The following is a 15,830-nucleotide window of genomic DNA, read 5'->3' as shown; positions in this document are numbered from 1 at the left end:
AGGTTCGAATTATGGACGCCACTGTAAATCGACTCAAGTTGGGCTGGACTCTTAGTCCAGCCTCTCTCATGGTCAAACCGTGGTTGATCACATGATCAACAAGTGTTGCCCTAATCTCATCAGAGATGGCTCTCCTTCCTTCTCTTCTTTGCCCTCGTCCTCTTCTTCCTCTTCCTCTCCCTCCTACTCCTCTTGCTCTCTGTCCATTGTTGGCATCCATTGTTCAAAACAGGTAATCTGACCTATGACCTATTTATAGGCCTATACTACAGTAAAGTAGTGATTGGTTAGTGATCAGTTAAGCTATTAGTGTTTGCACATGTTTGCACATGTGAGGAGTGTGTGTGGTGAATAAGTGTAGCATTTTGATTGGTTGTGTTTGGAAAAGGAAAGCAAGTCCCTTCCTGTTAGAATTTTGTGTTTTAGGTAGAGAATTGTGTGTAGTGTTTTGAAAAAAGTGTTTTATGCAATTGACAACTGAGTCAAAGGCTGAGAAATAGCTTATGGTTTTGGATATTTGGTGTGCAGTTTTGCACTTTAAGTGAGAGGTTTCAAAAATCGTGTGACATGAAAAGATTTTGTGTGTAAGCAGTTGGAAAAAAATGTAAACTATTTGTTTGCTGAATTCCTGAATGTCTTTTGACAAAAAATTGTTTAGTTTTTGCAGGAGGTACAGGCAGGTCCTCCTCTACCAGCTCCTCTCCCTCCTCCTCCTCTCCCTTCTCCTCCTCTCCCTCCTCCTCTCCCTTCTCCTTCTCTCCTTTCTCCTCCTCTCCCTCCTCCTCCTCTCCCTCCTCCTCCTCTCCCTCCTCCTCCTCTCCCTTCTCCTTTTCCCCGGTTTTTCCTCTAGTCTGTCTCTCTCATGGTCAGGTGTGTGTGTCTCTGTGTGTGTGTGTGTGCATGTGTGTGTGTCTCTGTGTGTGTGTGTCTGCCACACATGTTTGTTTAGAAACAGAGGCTAAGTGAATGGAGATAACATCAGTGTCAGATAAAAGATGTAACCAAGACTAAATATCTTTAACTGGTGAGAGTCATGCCTTTCTGACAAGCTGTTTAGATAGAAGGATCTAGACATGCCAGAAAGACTCTCAGACCCAAATAAGGAGAGTTTCAGGTTGAGACTAACCGGTCCACATGTTTTGTTTATGTTGTGACTCCTTGGCTCAAACAGTTAGAAATACACACACACACACACACACACACACACACACACAGACAGACAGACAGACAGACAGACAGACAGACAGCCAGCCAGCCAGCCAGCCAGCCAGCCAGCCAGCCAGCCAGCCCGCCCGCCCGCCCGCAGGCCCCCGCCCGCCCGCCCGCCCGCCCGCCCGCCAGCCCGCCTGCCAGCCCGCCAGCCAGCCAGCCAGCCAGCCAGCCAGCCAGCCCACATATATATGAGACTAATCAAAAGTCATTTTGTGTGTCATTCCAAAATATTTTGTGCTGGTATTTCAGTGGTGTTTAAAACTGAATTAGCCGATCTCTCTTGTGTTTTCATTACCAGGTTTATGAAGAACGCTGGTTCTGTTGTGGACGCTGTAACGTGGCAACAGTAGGTATTTTACCCCCTTTTCTATCCTATATCTGCATACCTATATCACTTAGCTTCAAACACACATTCCCAATTTATTAATAACAACAACAATAATAATAACAATAACAATAATAATAACAATAACAATAATAATAATATCAACAATACCAACAACAATAATAACAATACTAACAGCAATACTAACTATTATAATAATAACAATAATAACAACAATAATAACAACAATAACAATATTAACATTAATAATAATAATATTAACAGCAACAACAACAACAACAATAATAATAATAGTAATATGAACAACAGTAATATTTCTAATAATAATAACAATACCTCTAACAATAATAATAATAATAATATAAAAAATAGTGATAATAATGATAATAAGAATAACAATAATAAAAATAATATTAATCATAATAACAACAACATCAACATCAACAATAATAATACTAATGACATCAACAACCACAATAAATATAAGAATAAGAATAATAACAACAACATTAATAATAATAATAATAATAATATTAATAGAAAAGTTGTCATTAAAAAGGGTTCCAGTCAAGCTATTTTCAAGGTAGAATGTTTCAATGACTTTTACAAAATACAAGCAATAGTGAGAACCAGCTGCTGAAAGAATGATTTGGGGACATCTCCCTCTCCTCGACCCCTCCGTCCTCTCTCCTCCATGACCCGGAAACCGATAAGTAGACGAGTGGTCGAGGAGAGTGTCAATTAGTTAGTAGACTAACGGAGGAGTGTCCTCGCCTCCTTGATAGCCTCCTCGATAGCCTCCTCGATAGCCTCATTCCGCTGATGAAACACAAAAGTATCCTAGCTGAGTACTGAACAGAAGAGTTTTGAGATCTCCCACAGCATAACTAGCTAAATTTATTTTTTTACTACATTACAGATTTCATTTGGGATTCCACCCCTTTAAACATCATTTGCATGATGACTCACAATGGAAGAGAGTCTCATTAAATACAAATGCATTTGTTTCCACATTGCCTCTCCTCCCCTTCTCTCCTTGGTTATCTTTGAAAGTGAAGAGAGGATGGAGGACAGAGGAGTTGAGCAAATCAATCTCCCATGGTTTTGGATTGGTATTTCTCTCTCTCTCTCTCTCTCTCTCTCTCTCTCTCTCTCTCTCTCTCTCTCTCTCTCTCTCTCTCTCTCTGTCAGAATGAAAAAGTATGTGCTGTAGTTTCAAAATAAGGGAATACCGCTGTTTCGTGCAAGGTATTCACATATTTCTCTCATTATCACACACACACACACACACACACACACACACACACACACACACACACACACACTGCAAGAGCAGGGCCTTGTTAAGGCCAAGGTCAGGCTAGTTAAGGGAAGGGGAAGGTTTAGTACAACACCACCCTCACTGGTAAAGGCAAACCATATGCTTTCACACACACACACACACACACACACACACACACACACACACACACACACACACACACACACACACACACACACACACACACACACACACACACACACACACACACACACACACACACACACACACACACACACACACACACACACACACACCCTGCCTTTACACCACATGACTAGGTTTCTTCCACTGAGCTAAAGACTTAATTTGTTCCTTCCAGACAGACTGCTTGACAGGCTGACCTCTGTAAACCAACTTTAACTAATACAAGCCCTGAAAAGATGCCACCCTGAACAACAGTGCAATAGGTTTGCTTGTTGGCTAAGACTTGAAGACTTGTTTTAGATGCTGAAGGGATTTTGTCTTGTGTTTCTCTGAAGAGATAAAGTTGCACCAATCCATCCATAACAGCAGTGCCTCCTATTAGATTATGCATATTTGATACAGTTTACACATTGGAGTAATTTAGCATGTAACAGCATGCTATATGTAAAGAACACAGAACACGTGGTACACCAAACCATACGCCAAATCCTATCTGTGACCAGATAGTTCACCACACCTGTTATCTTCCTCTGTCTGGCTCTGTGGGGGAGCTCAGGTTAGAGATATAACACTTATCATCCACACCTCTTACACACAGTCATGTACACACACACACACACACACACACACACACACACACACACACACACACACACACACACACACACACACACACACACACACACACACACACACACACACACACACACACACACACACACACACACACACACACACACACACCTTCCCAAATGTACTTACTCCTCTCTACAGTACATGTTCAATATTCTCTTTCTCCTGTTCCTCCAGTACTGTTCTGTCTTCATCCTCATAGTGTAGATGTGTTCTGTCTTCATCCTCATAGTGTGGTTGTCTTCTGTCTTCATCCTCATAGTGTGATTGTGTTTTGTCTTCAACCTCATAGTGTGGTTGTGTTCTGTCTTCATCCTCATAGTGTGGTTGTCTTCTGTCTTCATACTCACAGTGTGTTTGTGTTTTGTCTTCATCCTCATAGTGTGGTTGTCTTCTGTCTTCATCCTCATAGTGTGGTTGTGTTTGTGTTTTGTCTTCATCCTCATAGTGTGATTGTGTTTAGTCTTCATCCTCATAGTGTGGTTGTGTTTAGTCTTCATCCTCATAGTGTGGTTGTCTTCTGTCTTCATCTTCACAGTGTGGTTGTGTTCTGTCTTCATCTTCATAGTGTGGTTGTGTTTAGTCTTCATCTTCATAGTGTGGTTGTATTTAGTTTTCATCCTCATAGTGTGATTGTGTTTAGTCTTCATCCTCATAGTGTGGTTGTGTTTAGTCTTCATCCTCATAGTGTGGTTGTGTTTAGTCTTCATCCTCATAGTGTGGTTGTGTTTAGTTTTCATCCTCACAGTGTGGTTATGTTCTGTCTGAATGGGAGTATTGCTCTATTAATAGGAGCATAAAGATTGTATAGAAGACTGGACACTCAGCGGGGGGACTGAGGTTATTTACAGCTAAATGGAGATACCAGAGAGCTGCAAGAGGAAAGAAGGAGCAGGAGGGTGATGGAGATTAGCGTTGCTCTCCACACTTTATTCACTGTCTCGCTGGACTCGTAAATCACGGGGGCCCATTTCCCTGAAGGGACACGTTTTATTCAGTGGTAGAGCTAAGATCCTCACAAGCACATGCCCGGCATGATCATACACACACACACACACACACAAGCGCACTCTTTGTATCTTGTCTCCCTTTCTCTCTCCCTCTTTATCTCTCTCACTTTCCTCATTTTCTGTCTCTTTGTTCTCCCTCCCTTCTTATCTTGTAACTTTCTTTCTCTTCTCTCTGACATCTTAAAACCTTAAATCTGGTATTTATCTACATCTCAACTATTCCTCTACATAAATGCTACTCTGCTCTACTGCTCTGAGACTGGCACGTCAGAGAGAGAACCAGTGTACAGGGGAGACAGAGAGGGGGGAGAGGGGGGGAGAAAAAGAGAGATGGGGGAGAGGGGGAGATGGGGAGAGAAGGGGAGAGAGAGAGATATAGATAGAGAGAGAGAGAGAGAGAGTAGAGAGAGAGAGCCAGGGGAGATAAAGAGGGGGGGAGAGAGAGGGGGAGAAAGAGAGAGAGAGAGAGAGAGAGAGAGAGAGAGTAGAGAGAGAGAGCCAGGGGAGATAAAGAGGGGGAGAGAGAGAGGGGGAGAGAGAGAGGGGGAGAGAGAGAGAGAGCCAGGGGAGAGAAAGAGGGGCAGAGAGAGAGAGAGAGAGAGAGAGAGAGAGAGAGAGAGAGAGAGAGAGAGAGAATGGATATGCCGTGAGGAGACATCCCAGAAGTAACCAGAATTGTTTAACTATTTTTTTAGAATACATTAATGGTAAAAGAATAAGCACACACGGGATGTTTAAGGAAATGTATTGATTGTATTCTAAAACATTTCAACTGTACATCAACAAGACATGGTACATCTGAGGCCAGGAAGCCCATTGTTGGGCCAGCAGAGAGAGGGGTTCGGCTGTAAAGGGTATTCAGTGAGGATGAAACATGGCTGAGGAAACAACCGAGACAGCTCGGTCTCAGGAAAGGCCCAAAACCTGTATCTTTAAACTCTGATGTAAGTTCACCTTGAAAAACCTTTCTAATCATTATAGCCGCCGTTATAAACTGGGTCATTTGGGTCCTGGATGCTGATTGGCTGAAACAGCATTCCAGCCCTATGTTTATCAGACAATATACCACGGGTATAAGGTAAAATGACTTGTTTATTGCTATATGTATGTTGGTAACCAGTTTATATAATAGGGTTTGTGGTATGTGGCCAATATACCACTGCTAAGGGGTGTATCCAGGCAGGCAGTCCGCTTTGAACTGTGCATAAGAACAGCCCGTAGGCATGGTGTATTTGCCAATATACCACACCTCATCGGGGGTTATTGCTTCATTTTTATTTAACCTTTATTTCACTAGTCAAATCAGTTAGGAACAAATTCTTATTTAGAATGACGGCCTACTGGGGAACAGTGGGTTAACTGCCTTGTTCAGGGGTTGAACCACAGATTTTTACCTTGTCAGGTCAGGGATTCGATCTAGCAACCTTTCGGTAACTGGCCCACCGCTCTAACCACCCCTCTCTGCCGCCCTTTAATTATAGCCATGTCAGTAGCAACATTGTGAGAATGTAGTGGAAACCAGAGATGGTTTAGCTGGGAAGTCAGTTCAGTGTTAGATAGGATTCTCTTTTTCAAGGCTCAAACAGCATCTGGAAATACAGTATATTGTGGATGAATTAATAAAGCGTTACAAACATGTCCCAGCTACTACCAATGTCAGCTACACTCTTAGAAAAAAAGGGTTCCAGGAGGGTTCTTCGCTTCCCCATCGATGAGTTAAAGAGGTTCTTCGCTTCCCCATCGATGAGTTAAAGAGGTTCTTCGCTTCCCCATAGATGAGTTAAAGAGGTTCTTCGCTTCCCCGTCGATGAGTTAAAGAGGTTCTTCGCTTCCCCATAGATGAGTTAAAGAGGTTCTTCGCTTCCCCATAGATGAGTTAAAGAGGTTCTTCGCTTCCCCATAGATGAGTTAAAGAGGTTCTTCGTCCCCATAGATGAGTTAAAGAGGTTCTTCGCTTCCCCATAGATGAGTTAAAGAGGTTCTTCGCTTCCCCATAGATGAGTTAAAGAGGTTCTTCGCTTCCCCATAGATGAGTTAAAGAGGTTCTTCGCTTCCCCATAGATGAGTTAAAGAGGTTCTTCGCTTCCCCATAGATGAGTTAAAGAGGTTCTTCGCTTCCCCATAGACGAGTTAAAGAGGTTCTTCGCTAGTCCCCATAGATGAGTTCAAGAGGTCAATGGAATGCAGACTGTTGGGACGCCAGATTGGCCCACATCAAGTCATTCCTTTCCTAGAGCGGAAATTCTCCTTTAGGTTCCTAGTCTTTCGTGACAGATCACATTTATTTTGGGAGATTGCAAAATATGTCATTTTCATTCAAGACAGGAGAAATATATTGTTTCAGTTGTTTAGTTAAATTTTTCTCAACTTGTTTCTATAACTTTCTAGCAAGTCAGCTATCTTACAAAGCAGCTAGCTAAAAGCTAGGCTATACCATAGTTAGCAACCTCCACCTAATAATTATCATCAAAACAAACGTCATTACCACCACAATAAACTAAAACGGGAGCTATAATAAGTATGATTGGTTTAACAGCCAATGTGTGTTATTTTTAACATGCTATTAAAATAATACTCAGTTATACGAATGGATAATTATTTACAAGTTGCTAGCTATACTATAAATCCATCGTTGAAAACCACATTTTTCTAATCTTCTGTGGCTTGGTAACTTCCTTTTCTTCAACGGACTCTGGCCAGATTGAAGAAGACGCAGAGATTGGAAAAATTCAAAGTATGGCGTCTTCAGCCACAAGGGGGCATTGTGTTTCCCTTTAATTGTGGATGGTCCCCATTCAATTGGGAAGGTCTACCTGTAAGGTCTACCTGCACCTGATGGATTCGGCGCATGTGACAAATAACATTTGATTTGATTTGATTTTTGATTGGATCCGGCGCAAGGTAACGGAGTGCTTATGGTTAATGTGAATGAGGCATAATATGCCTATGACATTAGGTTAGATACACACATAGACCGCATGAGAGAGGAATGTAGGCTTCACAACACAACGCCGAGAGAGACAGTGACAGTTTGTGAAAGTATGTCCTCTCTGCTAAATAGCATGACTAAAAACAGTACAGTAAGGGGAGCACATAGACAACTGTCTGGCTGACTGCTACTGCCTGAACAGAGATGAGATGATGACTTTAATTCATGAAAAAAAGTCAAACAAAGTCATATACACAACTGAAATGTTTTATTATTTCTTAGTCATTTCCTGTTTTTCTATTGGTGTCTCCCCAATGTGGACCTGACATAATGGAATATTTGTTTTGACAATTTCATGTTTATTATTTTGGGCTTTGGAATTTCCTTTAAAATAATTGTAATTTTATTATTTCATAATGCATTTCATGTTTTGTTTTTTTATAATTGAAAAAAAGTGATGATTTTTAAATAATCAAAACAAAACCGAACAGACTTCAAAAAGCACTAATCGCTCAGCACTATAGCTAATGAAAGTTATGTGAGCGCCATTCCAGTTGACAGCAAGTCATGTGAAAATATTTATTTCAGAAAAAGACTACCAGCCCACCTGTCAAGAGATGAGTCTCAGCTAAACAGTGCCTCTACAAGCTGTTGATGTTGAGGGTTGACATGTATCTGACTCTTGCCATTTGATAATTCCGGTGAAACTGTCGGATTCCAGACGTCATAAATATTTGGACATGATGTGTAAGGGGAAAAAAAAGAAGAGCCGGTGCAAAAACATTAGTTTACACCCCCTATTTTTATTTGCTGCATGTGTCGGCAGCCATGTGTAGGCAGCGGTGTGTAGGCGGCCATGTGTAGGCGGCCATGTGTAGGCAGCGGTGTGTAGGCGGCCATGTGTAGGCAGCGGTGTGTAGGCGGCCATGTGTCGGCAGCCATGTGTAGGCAGCGGTGTGTAGGCGGCCATGTGTAGGCGGCCATGTGTAGGCGGCGGTGTGTAGGCGGCCGTGTGTAGGCAGCCATGTGTGTTGGCGGTGTGTAGGCGGCCATGTGTAGGCAGCCATGTGTGGCGGGCGGCCATGTGGCGGCCGTGTGCTGTTGGCCGTGTGTGGCGGCCGTGTGTAGCCGTGTGTAGGCGGCCGTGTGCTGTTGGCCGTGTGCTGTTGGCAGCGTGTGTAGGCGGCCATGTGTAGGCTGTTGGCGGTGTGTTGGCCGTGTGTCGGCAGCCATGTGTAGGCAGTGTGCTGTTGGCCGTGTGCTGTTGGCCATGTGTAGGCAGCGGTGTGTTGGCGGTGTAGGCGGCATGTGTGGCGGCCATGTGTAGGCAGCCATGTGTAGGCAGCGGTGTGTGTGTAGGCGGCCATGTGCTGTTGGCCGTGTGTGTTGGCCATGTGTAGGCGGCCGTGTGCTGTTGGCGTGTGTAGGCGGCCATGTGTGTTGGCCAGTAGCGGCGGTGTGTTGGCGGCCATGTGTCGGCAGCCATGTGTAGGCGGCCATGTGTGTGTGGCGTGTGTAGGCATGTGTGTGTAGGCCGTGTGCTGGGCCGTGTGTAGGCGGCCGTGTGTGTTGGCGTGTGTAGGCGGCCGTGTGTCGGCAGCCATGTGTAGGCAGCCATGTGTAGGCGGCCGTGTGCTGTTGGCCGTGTGTAGGCGGCCATGTGTGTTGGCCGCGGCCGTGTGTCGGCAGCCATGTGTAGGCAGCCATGTGTAGGCGGCCATGTGTAGGCAGCGGTGTGTAGGCGGCCATGTGTAGGCGGCCGTGTGGCTGTGTGGCCGTGTGTAGGCGGCCGTGTGTAGGCGGCCATGTGTAGGCAGCCATGTGCTGTTGGCCGTGTGTAGGCGGCCATGTGTAGGCCGGTGTGTGGCGGTGTGTAGGCGGTGTGTTGGCAGTGGTGTGTAGGCGGCCATGTGCTGGCGGCCGTGTGTAGGCGGCCGTGTGCTGTTGGCGCCATGTGTGTAGGCGGCCATGTGTAGGCTGTTGGCGTGCCATGTGTGCTGTGTGTTGGCCCATGTGTAGGCGGCCATGTGCTGTTGGCCGTGTGTAGGCGGCCGTGTGCTGTTGGCCGTGTGCTGTTGGCCGTGTGTGTTGGCCGTGGTGTGTAGGCGGCCGTGTGTGTTGGCCGTGTGTAGGCGGCCGTGTGCAGGCAGTGTGTAGTCATTGAACTAACTGGAACAGACCCAGCTGCTATTACATTGGTGTCCAATTTTTCTTCCTTCCTCTTCTGCTTCTGTCATTTGTTTCCATGAACTGTCTTCCTTTATCCACCATCTTTGCTGTAACCAAAGATGATCTATTATGTTGCTCAGCTCAGTAACGACTCGTGAACTTTGCAGGTGTTGCTGATTAATACCATTCAAATCAGACCCTGAAATGAAACAAGGGGGAGATCATATACACATCATTTCATACGAAAAGACATGAAAAGACACGAATTCGCACAAAGCGAGCAGTTCGGTTTTGTCAAGCCCAAATATATCATACTTGACAAAAATGTTGACTCGTTATAAACTGGGTGGGTCGAGCCCTGAATGCTAATTGGCTGTCAGCTGTGGTATATTAGACTGTATAGCATGGGTATGACAAAACATTCATTTTTACTGCTCTAATTAATTACATTGGTAACCAGTTTATAATAGCAATAGGGTACCTCGGGGGTTTGTGGTATATGGCCAATATACCATGGCTAAAGGCTGTGACCAGGGACTCCGCATTGCGTCTTGCTTATTAAGAACAGCCCTTAGCTGTGGTATTGGCCATATACCACACCTCCTCTGGCCGACTTACACCTTTGTGCTGAATCATGGGTAAGCTAGGGCCATTGTTTTTCAGCTCAAAAAAGTGGATTTCTATTGGTGTAGGCATTTAAATGTTATGCTGCACAAATATTTGTTTGTGGTGTTTGATATATTGCTGGGTCATTGTCTTGCTGGAAGAGATCGACTTGCAGCCAAGTTTCAGCTTCCTGACAGAGGCAATCAGGTTTTGGGCTAAAACATTGTGGTACTGAGTGAAGTTCATTATGCCTTTGACCTTAATAAGGGCCCCAGGACCAGTGGAAGCGAAATAGCCCAATAGCCCAATAATAGCCCAATAGCCCAATAGCCCAATAGCCCAATAATAACCCAATAGCCCAATGATAGCCCAATAGCCCAATAGCCCAATAGCCCAATCAAAGATCCACCACCATATTTTACAGTAGGTATGGGGTTCTTTATTTTATTGTTTTTTTATTTATTTAACTTTTGTTTATTCAGGGGAGCCCAATTGAGACCAGGGTCTCATTCTCAATGTTGACCTGAGAACAAACAATTCACAAATCAACATGATAATTCAATAAAACAGCAAGAAATGTACATGCAAAATACAACAGACTAATGAACATTTCAACATCACAAAAGAATATTTCAATCCACCAAAACACCAGTGAATTCATTCATCATCAGTGTTCTAAACTGCTCTATTGGTACCAAGAACTCAACATGTAAAATCAAATCAAATGTTATTTGTAACATTCGCCGAATACAACCGGTAGACCTTACAGTGAAATTAAATTAAGGGATCTAGGGGAATTAAGAGAGTTCCAGTCAACCTTCTGATAAAGGATCCAGGGATGAGTATTAAACCTGTCACCTGTGATAAATCAAATCGCTCTATGGTACACAGTATCCGAGGGTTTTAGAGTAGTGGCTGCTGCATTCTGATGAATGGTTTCACCATAATCAAGAGATGGCAGGACAGTTGCCTGTACAACCTGCTTCCTGCTGTTAATGGAGATGCATGATCTATTTCTATAAAATAACCCTACTTTACATCTCAGCTTCTTAGCAAGCTCATCCGTATGCTTTTCAAACATACATTTCTTGTCAATCCATAAGCCCAGATATTTATAGGCGAGAACCTGCACAATGAGATAACTGTCCAATACATAAATATGTAAACCACCTGAAATATTTGTTCAAGAATTAGATAACAACATACATTTAGTTTTTCTAGCGTTAAGTACCAATTTTAAATCAACAAGGGCTTTCTGCAAGGCAGCACAATCAGATTGCAGCACCAACATAGCCTGGTCAGCTGTAGGGGTATTAGCATACATAAAAGTGTCCTCTGCATACAAATGAACTTTACAGGTTTTTGCAGATAGACCAATATTATTTATATAAGTAGTAAAAAGGACAGGTCCCAAAATCGACCCCTGCGAGACACCTTTAGTAATATTGAAATAACTTGACTTTACACCATCAGAAAGCACACATTGTGTCCTGTTTGACAGATACAGTAGTTTCCAAACCACATGCAACACGCCTGGTCGATGCCCATTTCAGACAACCTTTGAAGGAATAAGGGATGGTCGAAAGCATCAAAGGCCTTGGATCTATAAATATGTCAGCACAGTGATTCCTATGATCATAAAGTCATAAAGTTCTATAAGTCAGTTCTAGGTCAGTTTATCTAGGTCAGAAGGATCCCCGCCTTTGTGAAGGGGGAGGACATCCATCGCCTTCCAGATCTTAGAGAGCACCAGAATCAATTGTTTAGAAAATGAAAAATGTGTGTGAAAGGTTCTACAATCAAGAGGGCAGGAAGCTGCAGTAAAAAGGGATCAAGGAAATAAGTGCCTGTGGATTTTTTTAGTACATCAGGTACTTAGTACATCATTAACATAAGTCTCTAAGCCCTGTCTCAGGAGGAGGGGAGGGTTCTACTAAGCTGCATGGAATTGTTTGAAGTATTTACAGTACCAGTCAAATGTTTGGACACACCAACTCATTCAAGGGTATGTCTTTATTTTTTACTATTTTCTACACTGTAGAATAATAGTGAAGACATCAAAACTATGAAATAACACACATGGAATCATGTACTGTAGTAACCAAACAAGTCCAAATATCAAAATGTATATTTAGATTATAAATTCTTCATAGTAGCCACCCTGACAGCTTTGCACACTCTTGGCATTCTCTCAACCAGCTTCACGAGGAATGCTTTTCCAACAGTCTTGAAGGAGTTCCCACATATGCTGAGCACTTAATGGCTGCTTTTCTTTCACTCTGCAGTCCAACTCATCCCAAACCATCTCAATTGGGTTGAGGTCGAGTGATTGTGGAGGCCAGGTCAGCTGATGCACCACAATCACTCTCCTTCTTGCACAGCCTGGAGGTGTGTTTTTGGTCATTTTCCTATTGAAAAACAAATTATAGAGCAAATCAGATGGGATGGCGTGTCGCTGCAGAATGCTGTGGTGGCCATGCTGGTTAAGTGTGCCTTGAATTCTAAATAAATCACTGACAGTGTCACCAGCAAAGCACCCCCACACCATCACACCCCCTCCTCCATGCTTCACGGTGGGAACAATACACGAGGAGATAATCCGTTCACTTACTCCGCGTCTCACAAAGACACGGCCTTCTCAAATAGCCAAGGATCCGTTAGCTATTTGATTTAGAATTTTAGGACCTGTTTAGGTATCCAGGAAATATATTACAAATATATTTGATGAAACATTGTATTTGTCTTTATTGCTATTAGCCATAGAAACACACTGAATAATAGACATACATCATACATCAAACATACATCAGAAGGAAGTTTGTTTTAAAGTGTCTGTCCTCTATCTGAGAGATAGAAGAAAGATCAGGACATTATGATGTTATTTATTTACCAAACATAACCCTTTTCTATTTCCACTAAACTACTTCCATATACTTTCATTTGTTTTTTAAACTGGCACAGAGCTACCTTCAGATGAGTCTTGTAACATCTTTAATTCAGCTGGGGTGTGTTATAAATGATCTTAGGAATCATTAAAAAAGTCTATATAATTTGTGGGACTAACTATCTACATAGCTTACTGACATAGTAAATGTTAAATGTTAATATTAAATAATTGTGTGAATGAGGTGAATATACTTTCTGATAAGTGTAAACTCTATTTAATGTGCAAAGTGTAGTAATGTAGTGAGGACATTCAGCATCAGAAGTCACCTGTATTCTGTATGTGTTTGTTTTTGTTGTGTCTGTAGTTACTACATGGATAGCAGAGTGACCAAAGTAGAGGACTTTCTGAAGACTCGCCTGCTCGACACCCTGACCGAACAGATCACTAAAGTACTCAAGGTGAGAGAAAGGCAAGAGTTGAAACAAGGTCTCAGGCAATGTCACTCATCATATAAGAGTGGTGCAACAAATCACCTCTGTTACACGTGCCTCCGCCAATCACCTGCCCTGCTTCTCCCCTGCTCCCCTGTTGCCTGCTACCTCCCTCCATAGGCATTACCTCTGTAAGGACACAGTTCTATGGGTCTCAACTGTCAGTTCTAGAGCAGTAACTTCCCTCAGGGAGAAAAAAAGGCCATAAGAACCTGTCTGTCTGTCTTTCTCTGTAGCGTGGGATGGTCGTGCTGTCTGTCTGTCTGTCTGTCTGTCTGTCTGTCTGTCTGTCTGTCTGTCTGTCTGTCTGTCTGTCTTTGTAGGATGGGACAGTCTGTCTGTCTGTCTGTCTCTGTAAGGTGGGATGGTCTGTCTGTCTGTCTCTGTAGGGTGGGACGGTCTGTCTGTCTGTCTGTCTGTCTCTGTACAGTGGGACAGTCTGTCTGTCTGTCTGTCTGTCTCTGTAGGGTGGGACGGTCGTGTTGTCTGTCTGTCTGTCTGTCTGTCTGTCTGTCTGTCTGTCTGTCTCTGTAGGGTGGGACGGTCGTGCTCACAATTAATTAAAACTTCTTAGGGCCAGGTGTCCAACGGCACAGGTTTCATACATTCACATATAACGATTAAATATTCACTTACTTTTTGAAAATCTTCTTCTGATTTGTCATCCAAAGGGTCCCAGCTATAACATGTAGTGTTGATTTGTTAGATAAATAAATGTACATTCCAAAAAGTCTGTTTAGTTGGCACCATCGATTTGAGTAATCCACTCGTTCAACTTGCAGAGAAAGGAATCCGAAAATCTACCCCTAAACTTTGTTTCAACAACTCAAAATACATTTATATGTACTCCTCAGATACCCTTAAATGTAATCAGACTATAATATTTATTTCTGAAAGAAGTATGTTCATTTGGAAACCGATTTTAGCAGGTGCGCTATGTCTTCATCGCGCAAACACGGATTTCCAAGACAGTGCCCCCCTACTAAAACTGATATTTCTTATTCTTTTTTGAAGTTACAAGCCTGAAACCTTGAACATAGACTGATTAGACCATGTGGAAGCCATATGAATTACATACAGGGAGCTAATTGTCAATATTACATTTCTCTTGCATTTCTAAGAGGATGGTCTCTCAACAACAACAAAAAATCTGGTTGGTTTTTCTTTGGATTTTCTCCTACCATATCTATTGTGTTATATTATCTGACATTATTTTAACGTTTCTACAAACTTCAAAATGTTTTCTTTCCGATGGTACCAATTATATGCATATGCTGGCTTCAGGGCCTGAGCTACAGGCAGTTTACTTTGGGCACGTCATTCAGACGGGAAGTGGAGAAAAAAGGGGCCTAGCCCTGAGAAGTCTCACAGTCTCTTGAGCTGGTAGAAAATACCCAACTCTTCTCCATTGTAAAAGAGAGGGAAGGACCCCCCAAAGCCCATTAAAACAATCAAAGAATGATGTGTGCCCCCTATTGTGTATGAGTGTGTGCGTACGTGCATCAAAGGTTAATGAAATAGATCATCCAGAATAGAATAAGGAGGAGCACTGAATAAATACTCGGTCAGATCAAATAAAAAAACATGAAAAATAGAAACACACTAGAATGTATGTTATAGCATACGTTATGTAGAGTATGTATATGTTATAGAGAGTATGTATATACTGTATGTATATGTTATATAGAGTATGTTAATATGTATATGTTATATAGAGTATGTATATATGTATATGTTATATAGAGTATGTATATGTTATATAGAGTATGTATATGTTATATAGAGTATGTATATGTTATATGGAGTATGCATATAAGTATATGTAATATAGGGCATGTATGTTATATAGAGTATTTATACGTTATATAGAGTATTTATATGTTATATGGAGTATTTATATGCTATATAGAGTATGTATATGCTATATAGAGTATTTATATGTTATATGGAGTATGTATATGCTATATAGAGTATGTATATGCTATATAGAGTATGTATATGTTATATGGAGTATGTATATGCTATATAGAGTATTTATATGTTATATGGAGTATTTATATGTTATATAGAGTATTTATA

General features: G+C 42.3%; 1 protein-coding gene across 1 annotated transcript in view; it reads left to right on the top strand.

Moving 5' to 3' along the window:
- The window catches only part of LOC135523484 (inactive heparanase-2-like), a 211,238-nt gene that overhangs the window by 140,261 nt on the left and 55,147 nt on the right, over positions 1-15,830 (top strand). Inside the window, exons 6-7 of the mRNA XM_064950182.1 lie at positions 1,511-1,558; positions 13,625-13,718. Coding sequence (XP_064806254.1) covers positions 1,511-1,558; positions 13,625-13,718 — 142 coding nt within the window. The remainder of the gene's footprint in view (positions 1-1,510; positions 1,559-13,624; positions 13,719-15,830) is intronic.

Source organism: Oncorhynchus masou, chromosome 31 (assembly GCF_036934945.1).
Source record: "Oncorhynchus masou masou isolate Uvic2021 chromosome 31, UVic_Omas_1.1, whole genome shotgun sequence".
In the NCBI taxonomy this organism is placed as follows: Eukaryota; Metazoa; Chordata; class Actinopteri; order Salmoniformes; family Salmonidae; genus Oncorhynchus; species Oncorhynchus masou.
The sequence above is the reverse complement of the archived record's forward strand: the minus strand, read 5'-3'. Positions and strand labels throughout refer to the sequence as shown.